This window comes from Lycium barbarum, chromosome 6 (genome assembly GCF_019175385.1).
Source record: "Lycium barbarum isolate Lr01 chromosome 6, ASM1917538v2, whole genome shotgun sequence".
Classification (NCBI taxonomy): Eukaryota; Viridiplantae; Streptophyta; class Magnoliopsida; order Solanales; family Solanaceae; genus Lycium; species Lycium barbarum.
In genome coordinates, this window is record NC_083342.1 from 94032570 (window position 1) to 94058509 (window position 25940).

A 25940-nucleotide genomic window follows, 5' to 3' on the forward strand; every position below is an offset into this window, starting at 1 on the left:
AGCAGGCATATTGCTGTTACAATTCGTACTTCAGAAGGCTTGAAAAGTTTCCAACCCAAAGGTTTGAAGTTGGACAAGCTAAGCCTGACTTCATATCCCAATGTCTAAAGTTGGCATATTATTATGATTGGCAATCTCCTAGCCTAAAGGTGGGAAGTTGGGAACTAGCCAATACTTCAGAACCAAATGTCTAGGCTAACTTCCTTGTTTAAGCCACACTAGAATTAGAGACCTTAAAGAAGAGTGCAGCAAGTGTGAAGTGTACCAACGCTGGCTAATCTTTAGATAGTACACTGGCTAAACTAGTAGTTTTAAAAACTTAATGGTGCTATCATAAGCCGCTACCTGGTGTCCATTCCTACAATGTCATCTACAGATAATCTAAAGATATTCTTAAAAATTTAATTACAGCGAGGGCCCAATAACACTAGGCTAAACGTGAGCGTGCGGCTTTTCTTTTCATTATAAGCACTCTTATGTTAAAATTTCATCTACAATGATCCAAAGATACTCTGAAATCGCTTACAGTAATTAGAAGGGGAAAGTATCATAATCTAGTTGGTCCCAACTGTTAACATGTATGGTTACAAAATTGTACATGAAAGATGCAATTTAAATGAAACTTTCACTAAGGAGTCATGGTTGCAAGTTAGGAAAAGAATTAATGTATTATAATCATGTTTAATACTTCCTCAGTTTCAATTTATGTGAACTCATTTGACTGGGCACGACATTTAAGAAAGAGTGAAGACTTTTGAAACTTGTGATTCAAAATAGGTCTTGAATATTTGTGTGGCTGTAAATCATTTCATAGAGTGAATTTATTTCCAAATTAGGAAAGAGGTCATTCATTTTGGCACAGACTAAAAACAAAATAAGTTCACATAAATTGAAACAGAGGGAGTAGCTTTTAATTTTTTTTGTATAACATTCAGCACACCAAATACGGACCAAATACGGTGTTCGGTTACTATTTTACAATCCCACAGAACTAAAACATATGTAAGTTATGAGCCAATTTATGTATAATTTTATGCAGCGTCGAAGATGATAAGTGATAACTAATACATGAATAACTAAACCCTTCCTAACTAATCCCTACATTAGTCTAAACAGCAACCAAACTACCCTTAATAACTTCACTAAAGGCATTCACAAGTTTGATAGCATCCAAAACGTCAGTAGTTTGGGTATATTTTTAAAACCAAATGATAGAAAAACACCAATTTCATTTAATCTCATTCAGTAATCACAAATATCATACTGAAAACTGTTCAATAATGAAACATGTACGTCTGTCAAAGGATATAAAGTTAACTGCCTAGCTTCAATCTGGAATATTCCTTAGGTTTTGAAAAAATTAAAAAAATATTTCTAAAAATGTGTCGTTTTCTAACACCATCTCCAATAAAATATCACAGAATATCAAGCAAAACATTCACCAAAAAGGGAAGAAAAAAAAAAGGTATACGAAACTAACAACACTATAAGTAGCACTGCAAAATTTTCATGAATAATCCAAACACAGCAAAATTACTTAGGATCCTCCGAACCAAAACTGGTCTTTAAACAAAACAACAGAAACGACACTTAACCAAAAACATAATCCAATTACCGTAACCAAAAGCATTTCAGATTTTCAATCTAACGGTAAGATTTCTGGAACCTAGATCTGGCACCACGACCACCAAACTTCTTGGGTTCACATCTTCTAGGATCAGCAACAAGCAATGTCCTATCATACCTTATCAAAACATCCTTAATCTCCTTCTTCTGCACTTCATCAACAAACTTCTGATAATACGCAACAAGTGCTTTCGCAATACTCTGACGAATAGCATAGATCTGAGAAGTGTGTCCACCACCCTTGACACGTATGCGCATGTCAACACCAGCAAAACGGTGACGTCCTACAAGAAGGATTGGTTCAAAGGCTTTGTAACGAAGGATTTCTGGTTGGACTAACTCGATTGGGACACCGTTGATTTTGATTAAACCTCGTCCACGTTTGCAGTGGGTTACTGCTACTGCCGTTTTTTTCCGACCGAAACATTGGACGGATTCCACTGCGGTGGATGCTTCTTGCTTCTGCATTTTTTTTTTTTTTGGTTTGTGGGAAGGTGGAAATGGGTGTGTGTGTGTGTGGCGATAAGAGTGTGGTGTTAGGGTTTTTGAAGTGAATAAGTTTGGGCTTTTGAGTCTTTTAATTTGGGCTTCACTGGCCCAATGATAATGCATGGACTAATGTTTAAAGGCACAATTTGCACGATTGGCCTCCGTTGGGGATGGTCTTTAATTTTTGTCCCTCAAATTGCTGGTCTTTAATTTTTGTCCTTCGCTTAAAATACCTCGAGGTTCTACGTTCGAATCCCGGCTTAGTCACAAAAATAAATAAAAAATTCGCAAGGCAAGACTTTTAAAAAATTCTGCCTTATGCGGCAGATTTTGCCTTAAGACATAACTAAAAGTCTGTCGGATACGACAGACTTTGCCTTGTAAGGCAAACTTTTAGTTATGTCTTAAGGAAAAGTCTATCTTATGCGATAGACTTTGGTTAAGGCATAACTAAAAGTCTGTCGTCTAGTTATGCCTTAACCAAAGTTTGTCGCATAATGCAAATTTTCTGCAAAGCCTTGCCTTGCAAAATTTTTTTTTTTTATTGAGCGGGGGTTCGAACCCAGAATCTCGGGATATTTTCGACCACCTTTTTAAGCGAAGGACAATAATTAAAGACCAGCAATTTGAGCGGCAAAAATTAAAGACCACCCAAAAAAAGGACAATCCGCGCAAAAAAAAAAAGTTTAAACTGCAGTCGAAGTTTGAACTTTTTTTTATTTGGTAGATATACAACTCGCTTTAGATATAGGATACTGAAGTTGTAAATATTTATGTATGAAGCTTGGCAAACTTTGGGGTTTTTTTTCCTGGAAGTATGACCTCGTCAAGGCCAACATTCGAACATTTTTTCCTGAAGTTCATATTGGACCTTCGAAAAATATCCCAAAACATGTATAATATGTGTATAATTAGTAAGTAGACATTGATTGAGCCTAAATATCCGAAAACATGTATAATATGTGTATAATTAGTAAGTATACATTGATTATACATTTATTAAGCATGAATTATACAACAATGATACATATTCCAAACAGATACTATAGGGATACATATTCTATACAATAATGATACAGTTTCTATACGTATGATACATTTTCTACACAATGATGATACAGTTTCTATACAGATGCTGGAAATAGTTGAAAAAAGGCTACGAAATGAAATTATTTTTAAAAGGCTAAAAATGTCTTTTAAGCTTCTTGGCCATCCGATTGTCAATAGTTTTGGCCGGATGGCCATTATCCTTTTTTTTTTTTCTATTTTTGGGTAAATATACCACTTTGGAGTGCTTTAGATATACAGGACTGAAGTTGTAAATATTTATGAATAAAGTTGGAAAACTTTGGGTGTTTTTGCCTAGAAGCATGACCTTGTCAAGGCCAACATTCGAACATTTTTGCCTTGTTCGACCCAACTTACCAAGGCCAACTTCAGATATACACAACTTTATATATTTACTGAAATTATAGCCTTGGCAAGCTCAAACTTCAGACATTTTTACAATTGCTACATTTTGGACATTTTGGCATGATTTTCAAGAACATATATATATATAGATGCACTTAAAGACATTTTGTCTTGAAGTTTAGGTAAATAATTTTTCCACAAAAACAACTTATTCTTCAAATTTCAACACTACAATACACGGTTCAATACTCAAATCTACCTTAAACGAACTTAAATTTAAAACATAAGTTTCAAATATCATAAAGATCAAACTCAAATCATCAATTTGCCAAAACAACAAATTTGACAAACTCACTTTACAACAGCGGTGATTTGTGAATGTTTTCAAAATTTTCCAACAATATCACTTGATTTTAACTTACTTTTACATATTCAAAAATTTCAAACATCCATTTCTCCAAAGCATTTTATTCAATTGCTATAAACTTGAGAAGGACCAATTAATTTTTTTGAAAAAAGTCGGTACAGATTAAATGGCCACGATCAAATAGGATGCCCGGTAAAAATTTTACATATGAAATGTATTAATTTGTTACTCGAAAATTGAAATACACATTAAAATAGTGATGCAGTGGGTATATATTCAATGGGTGTGTGTGTGAGAGTGTGTGTGTATATGCACACACACATTGAATGCATATTATTCTTGAGGACTTGCTCAATGGGGTATGACGGCGGGTGGGTCGGTTATCTTGTTATGCTCACCCTTGTTTTTGTTTTGATTTTGTACAAATCCTAATTCTATTACCGTACATGTCTTTTTTGATCTGGTTCGAGGCAATTGCTGAGTTCAGCTGAGGTGAGCCAATTTTTCTCTTGATTGTGGTGGCTACCATCAGTTTTTCCCTTTTCTATTGATTTACCTATCTTTCGGAGTTACCCCACAGTTATACTCAAATATTCTTAGTGTTATATCCCGTATTTTCGAACGTCGGATTATTTGTAAGCTGAGGTGGGGCCCACACGTCAAGATTTTTTTTTGGAACATGTGACAAGTTATATGAATCGCATATGTAAAGTTAAACACAACTCGTGAAGGGCCCTTGGGCCAAATCAAAGTGGAAGCCCTCCAAACGAATATTTTTAAGAAAACGTTTTCGGGTGACTTGACTTCGAGGGACAAAAACGGTATTATAAGTTTGGAATTTGGAAAAATACCAAGAAATAGAAGTTGTAGAAAATTGAGTTAGCTTTCCAACCATAGGTCGTGGGTTCCCAGGTGACGTCGGTACAAGGAGATATGAACGTTTTAAGGTCGAAAGGTCAGTGGGCTAGGCCCAACTCGGGACCAACCGGGTTAGGCCCAAAAAAAAATGAAGAGAAAATCAAGCCCAATAGAGAGGGGTGGCCGGCCACAACATGGCCAAGGCCCAACCCATGGTTTTTAATTAAATTCCCATGTGCTAAATAAGATAAAAAGGGTTATATATTCATCATTTATCCAAAGAAGCTTCAAGAAGTCAAATAAGGAGAAAAACAAAATACCAAGAGCCATAGTTGAAGGCCATTCGGCCATGAGCTCTCAAAAATCACCCCTCAAAATCTTGCTTAAAAAATTATTGTCTTGTGATAATCCTACTAATTTAAGGACCCTCTACAACGTGGTGCAGTTATTTCGGAAGGTAGAGCTCTTATTTCATCCATTTAACAAGTGGGTTTAGTGAAGAAGTTTGGAAGAAAAAGGTAAGATTTTGCTCCTTTTACTTTGGAATATATGTATATGTGTTGTAGTATGTAGAAATGAGTAGAATTTATGAAAATATGGAAGTTTGCAAAGTGGGTGTGTTTATATGAAGGTGGCCGTGTGTGTGTGTTAATGTATAGATATGATGAGTTGAATTTTTGTGTTGTATTCTAGTTGTGGTTATGGTGGAATTTATATTGGAAATGAAAGTTGAATGAATTTGGTTGAAGTTGGAAATATAGGTGTTGGCCGTGTGATGTATGGAATTGGAATGGAAATGGATTAATTTTGTTTAATGTGTTAGTTGTGTTGTTGTGATCCTTATGATGTAAATGAGGGCTAAATGGTTTAAGTTGGCAATAAAATGGATTGTAGAAGGTTATGTCATTTTAGTGTGATTTTATGATATTATGGAAAATGAAGTTGTGAAAGTATGGATTGATGTTGTTGATCATGAATTTGCAAGTAGAAAATGTGTTTTGATGGTTTTGTTGTATATGTAAGACTTTTGGGTGAAATATGGAATTGATGGAATTATTGAATATTGGATATATGGCTTGGAATATTCTTGGCCTATGTTTGTATGATCTTAAATTAGTGTATGAATATGGAAATATTGATATTGACTTGAAAGTGTAAAGTTGGTTTGGAAGTTGTTGCATTATTCGGAAAAGAAGACTATTTATGTTAGAATGCGTTTTAGTCGATCATTGATGACTATTGGTATTGTTGTTTGGTATGGTTGTTGCTATTTGAGACGAGTTGAATCTCGGGGATGTTGTATGTATAGGGGAGAGGCTGCCCAAATTTCTGTAGACAAGTATTGATTAAGATTGAACTTTTAAACCTTATGATTAATATTTGGTAAATGTGACCAAATGTAGATTTTGGACGAAACGGAATTTGAATTTGCAGAGGCATAAGGAGCGAATAAGGTATGTAAAGCTCACTCTTTCCTTCTCTTGGCATGTCCTAGATGTATTAGGTTTGAAGTTGGACCTCGGGGACTACTCTACTCTTCGGAATCCACGTCTAAATTTGCCCCTTTTCCATTCAGTGGAATTGAACTAATTATGTTGCAAATGGTTAGGAAAGTTGTTTAAATACCTAGAACTTGTGTAAAGAAAATCCGATTACCTTAAAACCCTCATAAGAGACTCCATAAAGTTTATTACACATACCTTGTGTCCGCCACCTCGTTTGACCCGAGGTGGCCCCAGTACTCCCGGATTTTTCTGATTTGTTCCGTTTGACTTGTTCTGAAGTAGAATTCAAAGGAAACTCTTGGTTACTCTTTTAACTACCATATGACGTTTGTTTGAATTATTTTGTTGAGTTCCATAATGCATTTTGAAACATGAAAACGATTTCAGAAAGCTTATTTTGATATAAACCATCGTGACATCCGAAAGGCATACGCTATGATTACCGTTCAATCTCTTTTATATGATTTGCCATCTGAGTTATGCTATCGAGATTCTGTAAATGTTATATTTTGATATGTTCAAACAATCCCAAAAGCTTTAATTCGATATAATCCCCCGCGACATCTGAAAGGTACGTGCTATGACTATCGTCTGATTTCTTTCTTAAATGACCTGTCATTCGGATTATTCTGTCGAGTCTTTGTAAATACTTTATGATGCATAAGTTTCTCACTACTCCACTCGTGGATGCCTCAATGCTTCCTTCACTGAGCCCGGGCCAGGATTTGTTATCAAGCGTATTCCACTGCATTGTTCGCCGTGCCTCGATGTGAGGGGGCAGGTATGACATGTACATGGGTCCGGAGTATGATGTGCCATGTACATCTATGTTCTGATGTTGGTGATATGATATGATATGATATGATATGATATGGCCATCTGATATGTTATGATATGTTACGGAGCTATTCCCTACTCTGAAGTATGATGTGTTGTGGCGCCAGTGATGGGGTGGCGCCACGTTCTGTTCACCGAGTCCCGTATTGGGGCCGGATTTGATATATGTTTCTGCATACACTATTTATGTTTTGTAAGTATGAATTTTGATATTCTGGACTTTGCACTCATTTTCTGTACTTTCTGTTCCGGTTATGATTTTGTTTACTGTACTTCATGCTTTACATACTCAGTACATATTCCGTACTGACCCCCTTTCTTCGGGGGCTGCGTTTTCATGCCGCGCAGGTACAGATACCCACTTCAGAGATCCGCCCGCTTAGGATATCTGCTCTGCTGTTTTGGAGTGCTCCTTTGTCCGGAGCCATATTTTGGTATAGACTTTTCTATCACATATATATATGTTTATTCAGGGGTATGACGGGGCCCTGTCCCGTCTTATGTTTCTGTTAGTATTGTTTGTAGAGGTCTGTAGACACATACGTGGGTTGTGTATATATGTTCTGAGAATATGTATTTTGTGACGGCCTTATCGGCTTTCGTGCGCTACATCTGCTTATGTACGATAGCTTGCGACTCCGTTTGGCTTTTATATATGCGTATCTAATTTATATGTTGGTTTGGGGTTATTGGGTACGTAAGGTGTCCTGCTCGGACACGAGTCGCGGCCTACGGGGTTGGGTCGTAACACTTAGATACTCCTTAATAGTATTATAGGGTCTAGGGGTGCATACTATGACTTATATTGTTCTTTGTCCCTCCGCTTCATGGCGATCTTTACTATTTATATTATTATGGTTTATTTGATCTTATAAGTTCTTTCTGGTTATTGGTTTGGTACCCCTGGATCGTTGTTCTTCGGGCACAGTCATGGCTCACGATTTTGAGTCGTGACATGTTGTTGCTGCTTAATAAACAGTATTTTATGTGTTGTTGCTAATTAAACTATATTCTTTATTAGCAGGATCCATAGTTAACCTCTTGAATTTGAGCCTAGATTCATGTGAGAGGCGTCTTCAGCAAGATACAACCTTTTATACATTCAACCTTTACAAAGTGTGTATTGTGAAGAGATGAAAATATTTTTTTGATGCTAGAAAAATTTTGCGTCATTGAGAAGATCGAAATTCTTGCTAGAGATTACCAGTTGTCATCTAACCTCTTTGATAGAATTGATTATCTAGTGCGTTAGTCATTGTCATAAGCAAAATTATGCATATATATATATATATATATATATATATTTGTTGATTTTGTGTTGAAAAAGGTTTGGTTATCGGGGGCAGGGGCGGAGCCAGCATATGTCTAGGGGGTTCATTCGAACCCTCTCGGCAAAAAATTACAGTGTATTTCAAAGTAAAAATTATTCTATTATGTATATATAATAGATATTGAACCCCCTGAATTCTTCGTATATTTACCTTTTAGAATTTTTGAACCCCTTGGACAAAAATCCTGGTTCCGCCACTGATCGGGGGTCAATGATTTCGTAGATGAGAGAGAAAGGGAGTGAAACTTTTAAAAAAAGGAAAGATGATGATGACAAAAATGTTTTCGCTCGCCCCTTTTGTGTGTAGAGCACACGAGTGCCACATAATAAAAATGGTGTGTCTAAGACACACTTTGAATATTGGGTGTGCAACGTGTTATCGATGTTACAGAAGTGTGTCACATAAATTTGACATCAAGATCAGGAGTAAATTATATATTCTGCCTTTTAATTTACAGTAGGTTGAATCAGTTCACTCTTTTTGAAATATATTGTTCCTTATTAAGCTATATTTTTGCAGTTACATACTATATTGTTGCTTTTGTATTTTTTACTTTACCCTTTTTTGTATTTGGTTATGTATAATATTCTTCAAAATTGTTTTGATATTTTAAGAGAACAGGACCTAATTTTTTTTTTTCCATATTTGATCCACACTCTCTTTCTCCTCGACTCGCGGGTTTATTGGATGTTGTAGCCTATAGCTTTATTAAGCTTATATTCAATGTGAAGTTGCGGGGCAAAATTTAATGCATTTAAAGTGCATAAAGTTGCTGCACAAATGAATAATCCAGTAGCTTTGAATTTAATTTTCAACACATAACAGCCAAGAAGTAATAGCAATACAAAATGTTCACCAAAGACACATTTAATACTATTATTACCAGCAACATCAGCCCAAAATACCTAAGAATAAAAGATATTTTATCAACCATCTCTTGCAGCACAAGTCAACCATAACAATACACATTTAGTACAGATACTATCTGGCCCAATGACTAGAATTAAAGCTCTAACAATCAACTATTATTCTTATAACACACGGCACCGAAGCATCAAAATTTTTATTTCAAGTGCAGCCTCCTTGAAGCTGTCTGAAGAGGATGATATCTCCGGCCTTACTTCTCTTCACATATGATTTTCACTCACCTCTCGTAATGGAGGGACAATATAAATATCTATACTAGAGATTGCTTTTAGCTTTATCTTTTTAGGTCGAATTTAAGGTGAGTTTATTGGATAAAAAATAAGTCTTGCTATGAATTTATGATTTTCACTCACCTCTCATAGAATTTTGCTATGTTTGTAGGTGTAACGATTTTGAAGAAAACCCTGTATTGACACAGCTCACACAAATTGTGAGCAAGAATGATGCAGCTAATGATCAATTAGATGAGTCAGATAGTGATATCCCATTAGATCACGATGAGACAGACGATGATCAATCGTCTAGTGATGATGGCCATTCTTATGAAGATGATGATACTGCCCGAGGTGATGGTAACGTTAGCTATCTTTCTAATGCGATTCCATATTTGGATAACATAGAAGAAGGCCCGGATGATTTTGCCTTCATGAGAGATGCAAGTCTAGTTCGGCCTACACTTTGGGATCATAAAAAACCAGAATTTATCAATTTAGGTTAGTATGGTGGAAATGAATTTTCAAAATGTATCATTTTGTTTGTTGGCCATTTTTAGGGGGTCGATAATTTTCCTTGTATTATGCAATTAGGTATGTTATTTCAGAACAAACAGCAAATGAAAGGTGCAGTGAGACTATATTGTCTCGAAGAAAAGAAAGAGTTCATTTCTAATCAGTCCAAAGCTAACTTTTGGAAGGTTATTTACAAGCGTCATATGTTGGGATGTGAGTGGATGATCCGTTTTAGAGATATTTCAAATGGTATGTGGAAGATAGGCAAAATGGTTAAGAAACACACTTGTCTTATAGATGATTACAAGGAGGATCGTTCCAATTTGAACAGTCACGTGATTGATACTACGTTGATACCATGTATTATGGTCAACCCACACATCAGTATTAAGGCAGTTCAGGAAAAAATAAAAGGGTTGTATACGTTTACTCCTAGCTATAGAAAAGCACAAAGGGACATAAGAAAGCTTTTGAAATGGTATATCGAGATTTTGAAAGTTCTTTCAAGTCATTGCCCCGATACATGGCTGCCCTACAATATTTCAATACGGGGACCATTGTTGAGTGGGAGCACCAATCAACTACAATGCAAGGCGATCACATCTTCAAGTTTCTTTTCTAGGCTTTTAAACTAAGCATCGATGGATTAAAAAATTGCAGGCTGGTCATCTCAATAGATGACACTCATCTCTATAGTAAGTATGAGATGAAACTGTTAATTCTTGTTGGAATTAATGCGAACAATAACATTTTTCCACTTGCATATGTTGTTACTGCACGCGAGAGCTTCAAGTCTTGGGCGTGGTTCCTTATGTTGTTGTGAAGACATGTTGTTTGAGGGAGAAAAGGAATTGGACTTAATTCTGACTGTCATCAAGGCATCTTGCAATGTGTCCAAACACATGAATGGTTACAACCACCATTCACACACTATAGGTTTTATGTTCGGCATTTGAAAAGCAAATTTAATAAAAAGTTCCTCAACAGTGACCTTGAGAACCTGATGTGGTTGGCGGCTACAGAGCACCAGAAGAAGAGGTACAAAATGGATGGAACAAATAAAAAGGTTGTCACCTCCAACGCATCTATGGTTAAAAAATCTTCCTGAGGAGAAATGGACATTGGTTAAGGATGAAAGGTCATAGGTCCGCTATGACAGCGAATGTCTCCGAGTCTCAGGACGGTTTATTAAAGAGAATTCGTGGATTGCCTGTTACTACCATGGTCCGTATGACGTTTAAAAATCTTGTTGATCGGTTTGTTGAAAGAAGCTCCCATCCTGCTTTATTGATTGCGGATAATAAGCCTTGGCCGCCCGTTGTTGAAAATAAGTTCGATGAATATTGGGAGAGGGCCCGAAAGCACACTTACACGCAGCAATACAATTCTACAACTGGGGTCTTTGAGATTCATACATTTGCACACGAAGGTAGGGACAGAAATATTCATAAAGTCTTTGCTAAAGGGAAAAAGTGTTCGTGTGGGAAGTGGAGAAATTACCATATGCCATGTTCACATGCCATTAAATTTTGTGATATCCGTGCAATTCAACCAAAGACCTATGTTAGAAAGTACTACAGTTGCAGGTTTTACAGACAAACGTACAATGGAAATTTTTCACCCTTGGGTGATGAGGCATATTGGCCACCTTCTCCGTTCAATTTAATTGCAAAATCTGAATACGAGCGAACTTCAGGAGCACAGATCACAAGTAGAAGGAGGAATGAAATGGATATATCACCTGCTCGCATGGTTAGGAAGTGTAGTAGGTGCAAGGAAACGGGTCATAACAAGAATCGTTGCCCCTTGCGAGATCCGTAGTTGTTGTTGTCTTTTTATTATTATGTTTTTTCCTAAGTTCTAGGTCATTATTTCCTTATGTAATCTTCTACGAATATGTTGTTGTCTTTATTGTGTGACGTTTTATTCAGATAATGTGTGATGTATATTAAACTTATTTTTGTGTTTTTTGTATGTTCACATATTATTTCACAAATTTTTAAATATTGTATGACTTTGTTTTAGTTAAAATATTCTTGAATCAAATGTGGCAACAAATGAAAATATATATGTATATATATATATATACAAGGTAAATAGTGTACATGGACACGATTTGCTAAAATTTAATCGTGTGCCTGTACACGATTTGCAAAAAGAATTTGTTATACCCCGCCCTTTCAATGTTACATCCCGTACCTCGGAGAAGCATCGGTTAAATTTGAATGTAAGTATGTCGAGTTATGGCTAGGTAAAACAACTTTGGAGTGTGAGGAACGAAACATTATTAAGTATATTGTTTAAGTAAAGGATGAATCATGATCTTGTAAGTCGTAACTGGGAAGGACAACCTTGAAACATGAGAACATGCCTATTATCAAGTATAATAAATGATCAATAGTATGCAGGGGGGGGGGGGTTGGAAGATTCCGGGACCAAGCAAATAAAAAAAAATAAGTTTGTCGAAAATTTGGAAAAAGTTGGCAGAATTAAGGACAAAATTTTGGGTCAAATTTGGAGGGATATATCTCCAGGTATATGAGGAGTTTTAAGGTGTTTTAAAAGCCTAAAATGAATTTCGTCGAGTCTAGTTTCCAACGCAACAAACCTCTCGTCGATAGGACATCGGAGTAGAGAATTATGGACGTTACAAGTTCGGCTGACAAAGTAGAAACGCGTGCTACAGTACTGCTACAGTACTGCTGCAGTGCCACCGACTTTACCCACCTATAAAAGGGTCAAGACCCCATTTTCAGCTCCAAAAAACCGATCCTAAAGCCCCGCACACATATAGGGGCAAATATGTCATAAAAAGTGAGGGTTTGAAGTGATTTTTGGCTAATCAAGGCTCGGGTAACGCATAGTTACAGTTATAGTATCGTTTTGCGGTGGATTTCGGATTGGATTCAAGGTGGATATTGGAGATATTATTGTTCTAACAAGGACAAGGTATGAATCTCTCCTTATTGGTATTAATTTCGGCTTCTTTACGGAAATAAAGTTATTAAATAGTAGTATCACAAGTTGGTTAGTTGAGAAATTTGGAAAACATCGTGTGGGATGTTTTAGGAAATATATTGGTATGGATAATGGTCTTGATGATGTTGGTATTGTTGTTGTTTATTGGTTGTTGATATTATGATTTCGGGCTAGGCATATAAACAGGGGAGATGTTGCCCGAATTTCGGCAACTCTAGAAAGATTCATTTGAAGGATTAAGACAAGCGTATAAAGGTGAGTCTAACAATAGTATAAATTTTCTTGAATATAGATTTACGAGCCTGGGAGGACAAACGTTGAGTAGTTAAAGTTAAGGCGACCAAAAAGGTAATATTAAGGCTATTCCTCTTTCTTTTAAAGGCATGATTATTTTCCTATGAACTCATACACGCCTTCCATAATACCTTATTTGCGAAAATACTAGCAGTTCATGATTCTCAAAATCCTTATGATGCTAAAGACGAATGTTTTCTATAAGGGCCATGATGAGGATTATGATGATCCCATTTCTGGAGATTCCAAAGTTATGGTTTTAATGTCATTATGAGATTACTGAGCTGGTTTCAAGATTTTGATTATGTTTGTTGATGTTGATCTCATCCTATAATTTTGCTCAAAAGGCATGATTCCTATTTTATGATTCCATATATGTTTCCATAATTCTCTTACTTCCAAAAGTTAGAAGTTCATGATTCTTAAAAAAATTCTTATGATACTTAAGATGAGAAGTTTTTTATGATGAACACGATGATGATGATCTTAATTCTAGAAATTCCAAAGCTTATGATTTTAATGCTATTATGAGATTATTGAGCTTATTTCATGATTTTCTCGATTTTATTCATTGTTGTTGATCTCACCTTATAATAATTGTTCCTTCAAGGTGGGATAAACAATGATGATTGATCCATAATATAATCGGAGGCTACCGACCTTACGTCACTCTGATATAGTTGTGGCTTTTGATTGGGCTCTCATGCATGCTTTATATATATATATATATATATATATATGTATGTATGTATGTATATATATATATATGTATGTATGTATGTATATATATATATGTGTATGTATGTATGTATGTATTTTCTCACACCACGCCGCGCTATAGTCGGTCGGGCATGGTCCGTAGATGTGCACACCACTGCAGTGGGCATGTTATGATATTGCCCCGGACGCGGGCTAACGATGATAACACCGAGCCTTAATGGCCGGGCATGATACTATATATATGACACCGAGCCTTAATGGCCGTGCATGATACTATATATATGACACCGAGCCTTAATAGCCGGGCATGGTACTATATATATGTATAAGAATATTTTTTTAAAAGGCTAAGCATGCATGACACCGCCTTATGAGGCATCCAGATGTACAGGTGATCACTCATATTCCATGTTATCTTTCATATCTATATTATGTTGTTATTCATACCTTACATACTCAGTACATTATTCGTAGTGACGTTCCTTCTTGTGGATGCTGCGCTCATGCCTGCAGGTAGGCCGGGAGACGGATCGGACCCGTAGGTGTTCTATCAACGAATTCTCAAGAGCACTCCACCTACTTCGGGGTTGCAGTCTATTTGGTATTGTTCTTACGATCATTTGTGTTCTATGTAGAGGCTCGTAGACGTGTGTGTACAGTTAGATGTTTTATAACTCCACCGATTCATATTGTTGTATAATATATTGGTGGCCTTGTCGGCCTTATTTTGAGCTCTTGACACTTTACTGTTAGCCTTGTCGGCTTTGTGATATACATTATGTTGTGGCGACCTTGTCGGTCCGCATATGTACATATGTGCTGGATGTATGGATATTCCTACGTTGGGCCTTTTCTGTGTGCAGGTGTTCTTTGAGTTATGGTTTATAATGTTCAAAGTAACAGATAAATCAGTTGGTTCCCGGCCTATGGGTCAGAGCCCGTCATACTCCTCGTAGGGGTGTGATAGAATTAGCCTTTTCACTTTTTTTTTAAGTAAACAGACGGAAAAGAAGGGCGTTAATGAAGTGGAGTAAATCGTGCAACAGTGCACGATTAGCCCTTTTGATCTATCACAAATTCCACAATCCCTTTTGAAAATTTTGGTCCATTTTTGTGCCATTTCGGCGTCAGACTCCTTCTAATCCTCCATCACCGAGGCTATAGTTATCCTTTTCCCTCCTTCCCCCCTACTTGGAATTGACTCTTTACATTTCTTCATTATCTCCACACAATCTTCGTCCTTCAGCTGTGCAGAATGCATTGTTCAAACATAACGGGGAAAAATCTACTACTAAGAAAATAGGAATTAACAACAAAAAAATTTCTAAACTAAACAACAAAATCTGTCGCTATTCCTACTTAGAGCCTGGGATTTTCTTAAAAAAATTACTTCAAGGTCCAATATAGAATGCATTTGTTTTCTTTTGAAGAAATTGCTCGATTTGCACTTCAAACGGGCTGGTCTGTAATTTTTGCCTTTCAGATAGGCTGGTCTTTTATTTTTGCCCTTTAGCAATGTGAATTATGCCTATCGGGACATAAGTTCATTAAGGGCAAAAGTCATGTGGGGCATAACTTGTGGGATATTATGACACAAAAATGTAAACTTATGCCTCACGAAAAAAGTTGTTTATTATGAGGGGAAAAAAATTAAAGATGAGCACAAAATAAGGGCATCAGTGCCAATGCCCCCCCCCCCCCCCCCCCCCTTTTTTTTTTTTTTGAATCCGTAACATATTGTTCGCGAAGCAGACCTTGAACCCAACATTTCGATGCGAAACACAACACAACACAACACACACACTCATATATATATATATATATATATATGAGTCCATAAATTAAAAAATATAATGACTGCAATGTTAAGAATCTTAAATATTGATTCCATCAAGCTAAAATCCCGAATTTGCGTCTCACATTGTCTTATAGGGCCCATATGAATTGCATCGATGCCAAGAAAATTACTAGCATAGATAAATAAATAAATAAATAAATAAATAAAGTAAACAAAATTGAAAAGGGCAAAAAATGTCCCAAAACTATCATATTTGACTTATGATTGCTCTCAGTTAACCTGTTGGCTTTCAAAAATCCGCATCTTTAGTTTTAGGGGCAATTTTAAGCCAAAAGAAAACGGTGAAAGTTTTAGGGAGTCAATAGATTAACAAAGGACAACCATAAAACAAATCCAATACATTTTTTTTGCGCGGATTGTCCTTCTTTGGGGTGGTCTTTAATTTTTGTCCCTCAAATTGGTGGTCTTTAATTTTTACCCTTCGCCTAATACCCCGAGGTTCTGCTTTCGGATCCCAGCTCAGTAACAAAAAGAAGAAATTTCGCAAGGCAGAGGATTGAATTCGCAAGGTAGAATTTTGCCTTAAGGTAGAGTTTGCTAAGGCATAGTTTGCCTGCAAAACTCTACCTAAGGCATAGTTTGCAGGCAAACTCTGCCCCATCAGGCATAATTTGCCTGCAAACTATACCCGATGGGATAGAATTTTTAGGCAACCTCTGTCCTGCAATTTTTTTTAAAATTTTCGCCTAAGCAGGGTTCGAACTTGGAACCCTGAGGTTTTAGGAAAAGGACAAAAGTTAAATACTTTTATTTTAATGGACAAAAATTAAAGACCATCTCAAAATAAGGACATTACTGCGAATTGCCGAATCCAATACGTTAGAAGCATTTTTTATTCTTTTCTCAATCTAATTTAATTTGACGGAATATCCTCCCTACTTGGGCCATTTTTGAAAATATTAACCAAGAAGGCAAGAAGCATTGTTATGCAAACCTAGTAATTTGAAAAATCAGCCATACTATCTTCTTCTCTTTGCACCTTGGAGTGTTCTTTTTATCCTTTTAATGTTTGCGCTGCCACAATTCTAATCCCTCCAATTATACCTCTTCAATCTCCATTTCCGTTGTTGTAATGTTCTCATATTTACATTACAGTGAGTATATTTTATTATTTATGCAAAAATATGAGGTTTTCTCTTAGCTTTGCATTGATTTTACTTATTTACAGAGCAAGAGAAAAAAAACAAGTAGCGATTCGTATACTCTGCATATGCGTGATTCATTCAAAGTTACGGATAGTTGGAAATAATAATTTAAAATTGTAGGAAGCCAAAATTGGTTAGGATTTGGTATTTTAATCCATGTCCAGTTAGGATTTATAGTCAAATTAGTATAGGAATAGGTTTTCCTATTTTGAGTTAAAGTAGGTTTTACACTATTATAAATAGGGCTGCTGCTATTTATTTTATATTATGGTGATTGTAGAAAGCATTCAGTGATTCATAGAGTTTATCAACAAAATATTTTCCTTCACGGATTGCTCTATTGGTGCAATCAGCAATGGTTTGAAATTCAGAGAATTCAGCTGGTTTTCTGCAGTAAAACTTACTGCAAAATTGAAGTAATAATTTAAATATGTGGATATGGCACGAATGCAAGGTAGAAGATTCTGGGATGAGTATTCTTGTAGTTAAGGACGTGGTTATAAACCACGATGACTGCAATGGAAATTGAACAAGTAAAGAGGATCACAGAATATCGGAAAAGTGAGTAAGGAATGATAATTAGCAATGAGACAAACCAGGACAATCAACGGGCCATAGAGTTGCAACCAAAACTATTTCTTAAGGTTTTACTCGTATTCAAGATTCACTTTTAGGTATTATCGAATTTTGCGAATTCAATAATTATTTAGATTATCCGTGACAACGGAGTTTCTCTTCTTTCGAATGCACTCAATTTTCATTAGATAAATTAGTGAATAATGTATCAAACGTGTGCCAGAAATTGTGATAAGATCTGTTGAAGAAAAACTTCTTGCTAATATTTTCTAACTTAAGTTCAGATTAATGATTTATAAGTTTTTTCGATTACTTAGAAGAATTATATATTAAATAAAAATCAAACCATACGATGCATGTGAAGATATTCACCAAAACAGTTCTCTTACTATAAAAATGAAATAACGATTACTTCACAATTTCAATTAAAAATCCATCGACAAGTTCTAAGCATTAAACAATAGTTAAAACCGTAAGTGGTCGTTTGGTTTAAGGTATAACATGGGTTATGCCGGTATTAATTTTTATACCACGTTTGGTATAAGGTATAGATTTATCCCGGGATTATTTTATACCTTGTACCAAACGTGGTATAAAAATTAGTGCTGGAATAACTCAACTTATACCTTCTTAATCCACTTATACTGGTATTATTTTATACCATCTTTAAGATGGTATAAAATAATACCAACAGATGATATAAATTAGTCCCGGGATTGTAATCCCGGGACTATTTTGACCTCAAACCAAACGACCACTAAGTGATAACCTTTACATATGTTTACGCCGTATGAGAAAACTACTCCATAGATAAGGAGAAGCACATTGAAAATAAGAATAAAAAGCTAGAAAATAGTACAACCAACCTCTCAATCCAAACTGTCGTACTCAATTGATCATTAATGGAATCCTTAGAATTCTCGTGTCTCCAAGCTCTAGCTGTCCTCTCACTCTTCCGTGGATAAAAAGTTCTTTTAAAACGTATTTTACATGTATTTATACTATGTAGAAACACTCACGTGACTAAATAACCTTAATTAACAAAAGTGCTCTACACATGCCAACAATATGCCTGCCACGATGTGCTACACCGCGTAGGGCATGCCATCCGCCGAGAACTTTTTCTGTGGGTCAATTTACCTGTTTTTAGTAAAAGTTTCAAAAATATCCTGGCACCCCGTTCCATATCTGGGTCACTATGTGCTAGGCATATTTTGGGCTTTTTATTATTTTGTCAATTAATCGGGCAAAAAACACAACTTTGCAATATTTAAGATATATTTACTAGCATCATTAATTGATTATCATTCTATGGCAACTAATATTAACAACACCGTAACTAATTCCTAAATAAAAGGAATCCAGTGTGAGAGAATCATGTATACCAACCCCAACCTTTCCTTCCCTATTTATTGGCTAAAATATTTTATCTTCCGAATTGATTTCTCAAACATAAAAATACAACCAAAAAAAAAAAAAAGGATAACTGTATTTTATAAAAGTTGATGTATAATTTTATAGAGGCATGTAGGCTGGTCATCTGAAAAAATTCAACAAACTGGAAACAAAACAAGGTAAAATTTATATTAAATATAGATAAAATTAATACCAATTATAATAAATTTATTACAGAAATATACCACGAATATGTATGTATAAATTTATATTCAATAAATATAAATTTTGTACAAAAATATGCTAATTATATATAATAAATTTATATAACATATATACCAGATTTATAATAAATTTATACTAAAAATATAACATAATCTTTATTTATTCTAGAAATATACCATGAATATGCAAGTGATATGTTCAATAGCGTTTTTCGGAAGCTCAAATATCTAGAGAGAAAGCATATTCACAAGTAAAGCAGAAGAATGGAAGGCACAGTCTTCGCCCCTGCTCTAGAAGGAATCAAACATGTCAAGTCTGAGGAAGGAGTAATGCTTACCAAACCTTTCTTAGATGCCTGCAAACATATCTTACCCATTATAGAAAAGTTTGGAGCTGCCATGGCATCGGTCTAGTCTGATATTGGTGGAAATATTACGAGGTTAGAAAACAAGTACTTGTCAAACCCAACAAAATACACAAACTTGTACAGCATGGTGCAAGAAGAGGTTGAAGCGAAGACGGCAAAAGGCTCTTCCAGTTGCACAAATGGTCTTCTTTGGTTGACGAGGGCCATGGATTTCTTGGTGGCGCTGTTTAAAAATTTACTGGAGCATGGGGACTGGGCAATGTCACAAGCTTGCTCCGATTCCTACAGTAAGACGTTAAAAAGTACTCCCTCCGTTTTAATTTATATGAACCCATTTGACTGGGCACGACATTTAAGAAAGAGGAAAGACTTTTGAAACTTATAGTTCAAAATAAGTCTTGAAAATTTATGTGGCCGTAAATTATTCATAAAGTGAATTTGTTTCCGAATTAGGAGAGAGGTCATTCATTTTGGCACGAACTAAAAAGTAAATAGGTTCAAACAAATTGAAACAGAGGGAGTATCATGGATGATTTGCGAGTTCAAGTTTTACGGTGGCAATGAAGCTCGCTCCAGATAGGAAGAAATTTATGGATGTTATATGTGGTACTGGTGGTATTAACAGTGACATTGAACAATTTTGTACTTCTTTCTAATCTCACCGCTTCTCGAGGAGAACCACAAGTTCTTGGCCAGCGTGGGAATGGATGAACTGAAAGTATCTTAAATCGAAAGGAAGTTTTGCAACTCTTTTCAGATTCAACGACACTGTGAGGAACTTCTGAAACAACCATACTTCCTGATTTATCCTGTTGTACCATGAGTAACTGTAGCAGCAGACAATGAGCTTTCTTGTCCGTTGGTTTGTAACTTATAATGAAAAGAACTGGATTCAGGACAATAAGTAATCCTGGAGAATTAATGTTTGACTCTAAATATTTAATTTCATTTTCTAGATCAAAAAAAAAAAAAAGTGATATGTTCAATTGTAATAAAATATAAAACTGTCATATAAAAAGCATCTGGTTATACCGTGCAAGTTTAGCAAATATTCACTGAATTGAACCTTTAAGTTAAAATGCATATAATGCTTACAAATCCAAATGTTCAAAACAATTATAAGAAAATAAATGGTGAGATAAAGTATACGAGAAATGTGAAACCCTGATTCCTGGGATAAAATTTAAAAAGTGATTCCCTCGTTTAGTGGGCTAATTGACCAAATTTAAATATGTCTAAAAAGTGATAACAACTGCTATTTTTGATGAACTTTAGATGGTGGGCTATTTATGTGCCTAAATCTAATACCGTGACATGCATGTAATTTTCTCATTTTTCTTGTGCACACTTACTACTCAGACTTCAAAGTTCCATTTCATCTGTTTTAGCTTCAAATTATTTCTTTTCCTCGAAGCCATACAATACGTATTAAGTATATAATCTTGAATTCTAACTCAAACAAGATTTAAATCATTCAAAATATAAGATGAAGTGTAACTAAAAACCTACGTTTCTAGTTGAATATCACCAGGAAAAAGGAAAAGCAAGTAGATTGATAATATGACATTATTGTTGGCATTAGGGTGAGCATCGGTGGATGGGTGGTCAATTGAATACTCTTTATAAGAAATTATACTATGTATGTATATAAAAAAAAATAAAAAATTGTAGCTTACAGGTAAGTACCTAATTAATTAGCGGAGGATTTGTTGAATTGGGAGAATTTTGAACATCTCTTTGGTTCCCTTTCAAACAACACTTTATTTAGTACTAAAAGGTCAGACGAAAAATTAAAATTTGAATTTTCCTATTAATTCGAAGAAATTAATTGTAGCCATATTTCTGTCTTTCAAACCACAAGGCTGCAGACATACATGAGAGTAAACTGCTTAACAAATTGCTCTTTAATTCTATTGAGATTAGTTAGAAATTAAAAGTGAATAAAACAAGCTCTCTTATGCCACCATGCATTCATAAAAATTAGAGATTAGCATTAATTCAAAGTCTCACATCTTGCTTGAGATCGACGATTAGAATTGCCGATCGACATTTATTTTTGAAAGCCACTTAGGTTCTATCGGTAATAATTGGTTTGAAATTTAAACACATATAATGAATTAATAACAAGAGAAAGTGAAGACACACTCGGAAGAATTATCGCCGATTAATTCGAATTCGCATTACGCAAGACCTATTACTCTTCAAAGAGAAAGCGATCCCTATTAGCATTTATTCATTCATTCTTAAGGTTTGAATTTGATACTTATAATTATGAATGAAGAAATATTGTCCATCTCACCGTAATTCTTGTGGGGGTAGAGACACATCCACTAAACCTCCTTTAGATTCAAACAATCATCTCTGAAGTCTGACTCATATGTGTATATCTAGTAATTTGACAAAGGCACCGCCGAGCAAATCTTATAGACCCACACGGAAAAATAATTTATGTACCCATATGATACAAGGCTCATCAACAACAATTAATTCACCGTCAACATTAATTGTATGAGAACGTACAATTCAAGTATTGATTATCTTTTTCCTTTAAACGTCAATTGAGAAAAGCAAAACAACCAATAGACATATACATTTGAAGGCATGCATTGTGTCGAAAGACAGCTAAGATTTGGTAGGTGAACTAGATGGTTACTCACAGAAAGTGACAAAAATGGTCCCCTCATGTTTGAGAATAGGTTAAAGTAGTCCCTAAAGTTTGCCCGGAACAATTTTGGTCAATTAAGTTCTTTAACACATAAATTTATGTTGCACATTAAAAGTTTTGATAATGTGAGGCCATTGGCCTCTGCATGTAAGCAAGAAAAAACACAATTAAGAGAAAAAACAAACAAAAGGAAAAAGAATATAAGAAAAAGGAGAGAGAACAGGAAAGGAAGCGAGCTGGCAAGCGGATTGAGGTTATCAAACATCATCTCAGATTGATGATAATGTAGTTATTTCACCGCTCAAAGATTTCGAGTTTGAGTCTCATAAATGAAACATTCATAATCGAAAATGTTTTTTTTCCTTTAGTGGGGATGCTATATGATGCGAATTTAAATTAATCGAACTAGTGAAATTTGAATATCAAACGATTAAACCAAAAATAAAAAATATTAATACAGTATTAATAAATTTAAAGTTGTTGTTGTTGTTGATTAATAAATTTAAAGTTGTCATCAAGACAAATAATGTATTTTTAAAAGTAATAATTCAAGGTAAGACTGCGTACAATAAACCCTTGTGGTCCGACCCTTCCCCAGACCCCGCGCATAGCGGGAGCTTAGTGCACCGGGCTGCCCTTTTAATCCAATATAATACAACAGAACACAGACACTTTAAACGGAGCGATGGTGAACCCAAGACCATTACAAATTAAAGAAACATGCGAGCACTCTCAGACATATATATAAGACTTCCTTTCCTTTTAATCACTCTAAAACATATACATCCAATTTAAGGAAACGATGGTGCAATTAGCTAATAAAACTACCTCTTCAAGCTAAGGGTAAATTTCAATGAGAGACCTTAAACCAAGAGCTGGAATTATTTTGTATTCAGTGAAATTAGCTTCCGTGAAGAGCTTCTCCCACTCCTTTTTAGTTCTCTCTTTGGCAGCATAAAGAACCATCATCAGCATATTCATATTATGTTGTGCCCGAATAAACTGATCGTTACTTTGCTTTGGATCCTCCTCCATCACCGTGTCTATAATTATCACTTTCCCTCCTTTTTCCCTACTTGGAATTGATTCTTTGCATTTCTTCAATATCTTCACACAATCTTCATCCCTCCAGTTGTGCAAAACATTCTGTTAAACAATGAAGAATTAAGTTGAGTGCAAAATTAAGGACTGAAAGGGAGAGGTGGAGGGGAAATTAACAATTTAAAAGTCAAGAGGTAAATTTTTTTCAAGTTGTCGGACCGAAAATAATCACGACAGATCAAGAAGAAAGAGAGGCAAAATGTTGGAATTAGATTTAGGGTGTGTTTGGTATGAAGGAAAATGTTTTCCACAAAAACACGAAAATTGTTTTCCTAGAATACAAGAGGTTTTCTTACTTATTTTCTAGCATTTGGTAAGTACGCTGAAAACATTATCTCAAAAGCATTTTAATCTAGACAATCACCATGGGGTGAAGGATTTGTACTTTGTGGAGGGCAATTTCAAGTAAGGACAGTTTAAATTACAGGGACACGCAAATGGTTTTTGTAGCTAAATATTGTACCTTGAGTAAGATGGCATTAGCATCGGGAATTTGATCGAACATATCTCCTCCCACAAAGTCCAAATTCTCACTTCCCTTGCAGTCGCCTATAACATGAGGGAGATCAAGTACAGTGCACTTTATGTTAGGAAAAGCTTTGGCTATTGCAATTGACACAGTACCAGTGCCACCAACGATGTTACCCCCTCAAACACATGTTTACACTCTGTAATAAGCACATTGGTATTGAACCTCGAGTCACTAGCCAATGTATCGTTGAAAATATCACCTAGTACTTTGGCTTCTTCTTGCACAATGTAATCCCAGAAAGATTTTCCATGAGCTGTGTGAAAAGCAGTAGGAGAATCATTTTGGAACCAAGCGCTTAACTCGGACCAGACATTTGAAAAGACTGGATCATGGGTGATAAGCAAGAATGACCTAACATTGAAGGGCTCACTTTTCACAAGAAGGCGACTAGCCGGGGTAAGAAAATAGTGATCTTCATGTTGATTTAGGAAACCAAAATGCACTAAGAATCGCAATAAATTTGGTAAGAGGGAAACCTTTGAAGAATTGACGATAGAAACTTCAGCAGAGAGATCCGAAAGACTCATGGGCTTACCATGTTTGTAGAGGACATCAAGGATGCCTAGTTGAAGTGCACATCTTACTGCTGAAGAACTTATGAAGTTTAAAATATAGTTCCAGATTTGAGCTTGAGCCTGGAGAAGCTCAGTGGAAGTACTTTCACTTGCTGACATTTCTAATGAACTTGTTTTGCTTAGAGTTGTCATCTAAAACAAAAAGTGACATGTATATTTATAGAACTAATGAGGTCGTGGAAAGACTGTAATCCATGCTTCTTCTGTCTTTTTCTTTCTTCTTTTTTATGAATTTAATAGTTGACCTTCAAAAAGGTTACAGCGGAAACGTTATAGTAATTGACAAAAGCTTACTACTAGAAAAGCTTGAATTACATGAGGATTTTATCTGGGTTTTTTTTTCGCAGATAATTCTTGTGGATTTATGATTAGCCCAGGTAAATCCGCAGGTATATTTAGCATCATTTAGCGCCAAAATTTTACATGGGGATTTATTTGAGGGAAATAATCCTCAAGTATCATTCCGCAGGTAAAAGATCAAAAATATGAAAATTTTATTTCCTTTGTGAATTGGCAAGAAATTCCCCATGTAGTTATACTTGCGCATTTACCTGGGAATCATTTCTTGGGGATTTACCTAGGAATTTTATTAGCCAGGGAATTACTTGGAGATTTTGTTGTTGCGATTTTAGTTGGGAATTGTTTTGGGGGATTTATCTGGGGATTTTGTTACCATGGCATTTACTTGGGAATTTTATTGCTGCAGATTTACCTGAGGATTATTTCTTGGAAATTTACCTGAGGATTTTATTATCTAGAGAAATACTTGAAAGTTTTGTTGCAACGATTTTACCTGGGGCTTTGTTACCTAGGGAATTACTTGGGGATTTTGTTGCTACAAATTTACCTATGAATTATTTCTTGCGGATTTACTTGAGGATTTTATTATCTGGGGAGTTACTTGGGGATTTGGTTGTTGTGAATTTAGTTGAGAATTATTTCTTGGGTATTTATCTGGAAATTTTATTACCTAGGGAAAGAATTTATTGTGCCAATGTAAATTGGAAAATAACCGAGAGTTCTTTTTCTTTTCTTTTTTAAAAAAAAGGTAGCATGCTATTAAGAATAGTGTTGCATTGACTAATCCAATAACAAAATTTTCATAAATTTAATTAATCTTGGGCAAAAGTTAAGGATTTGTTTTGGGTATGAATATTACAAGTCATTAGAACGATGTCGCCATTACTAATCCAATAAAAAAAATCGTAAATTTAATTAATCTTGAGCTAGTATCATTAGAAAATGTACAAAATGGTGTATTATTGAATAATTAAGTAGTAAGAAAATATTAGTTACATTTGTCATTAGCGTGAATCTTATTTATCTCCTTCAATAGATAAATTTGTGTCAAGCAAAAGTTTTTTTTTTTTAATTGTATATCCTGATTATATAGTATTTTATTTTTAAATTTATTAAAAATAATGTAA

General features: G+C 35.2%; 1 protein-coding gene and 2 pseudogenes across 1 annotated transcript; 1 reads left to right on the forward strand and 2 right to left on the reverse strand.

The window, feature by feature from the left end:
* Positions 1–1491: 1491 nt before the first annotated feature.
* LOC132644870 (small ribosomal subunit protein uS9-like) lies at positions 1492–2150 on the reverse strand. Its single transcript, XM_060361518.1, has one exon. It carries the CDS (start codon positions 2092–2094, stop codon positions 1645–1647), a length of 450 nt encoding a protein of 149 aa, XP_060217501.1. The 5' UTR covers positions 2095–2150; the 3' UTR covers positions 1492–1644.
* A 17306-nt stretch (positions 2151–19456) lies between these two features.
* Positions 19457–20606, forward strand: LOC132644871 (glycolipid transfer protein 1-like; annotated as a pseudogene).
* Positions 20607–22874: 2268 nt separating this feature from the next.
* Positions 22875–24709, reverse strand: LOC132599817 (myricetin 7/4'-O-methyltransferase 2-like; annotated as a pseudogene).
* Positions 24710–25940: the final 1231 nt, after the last annotated feature.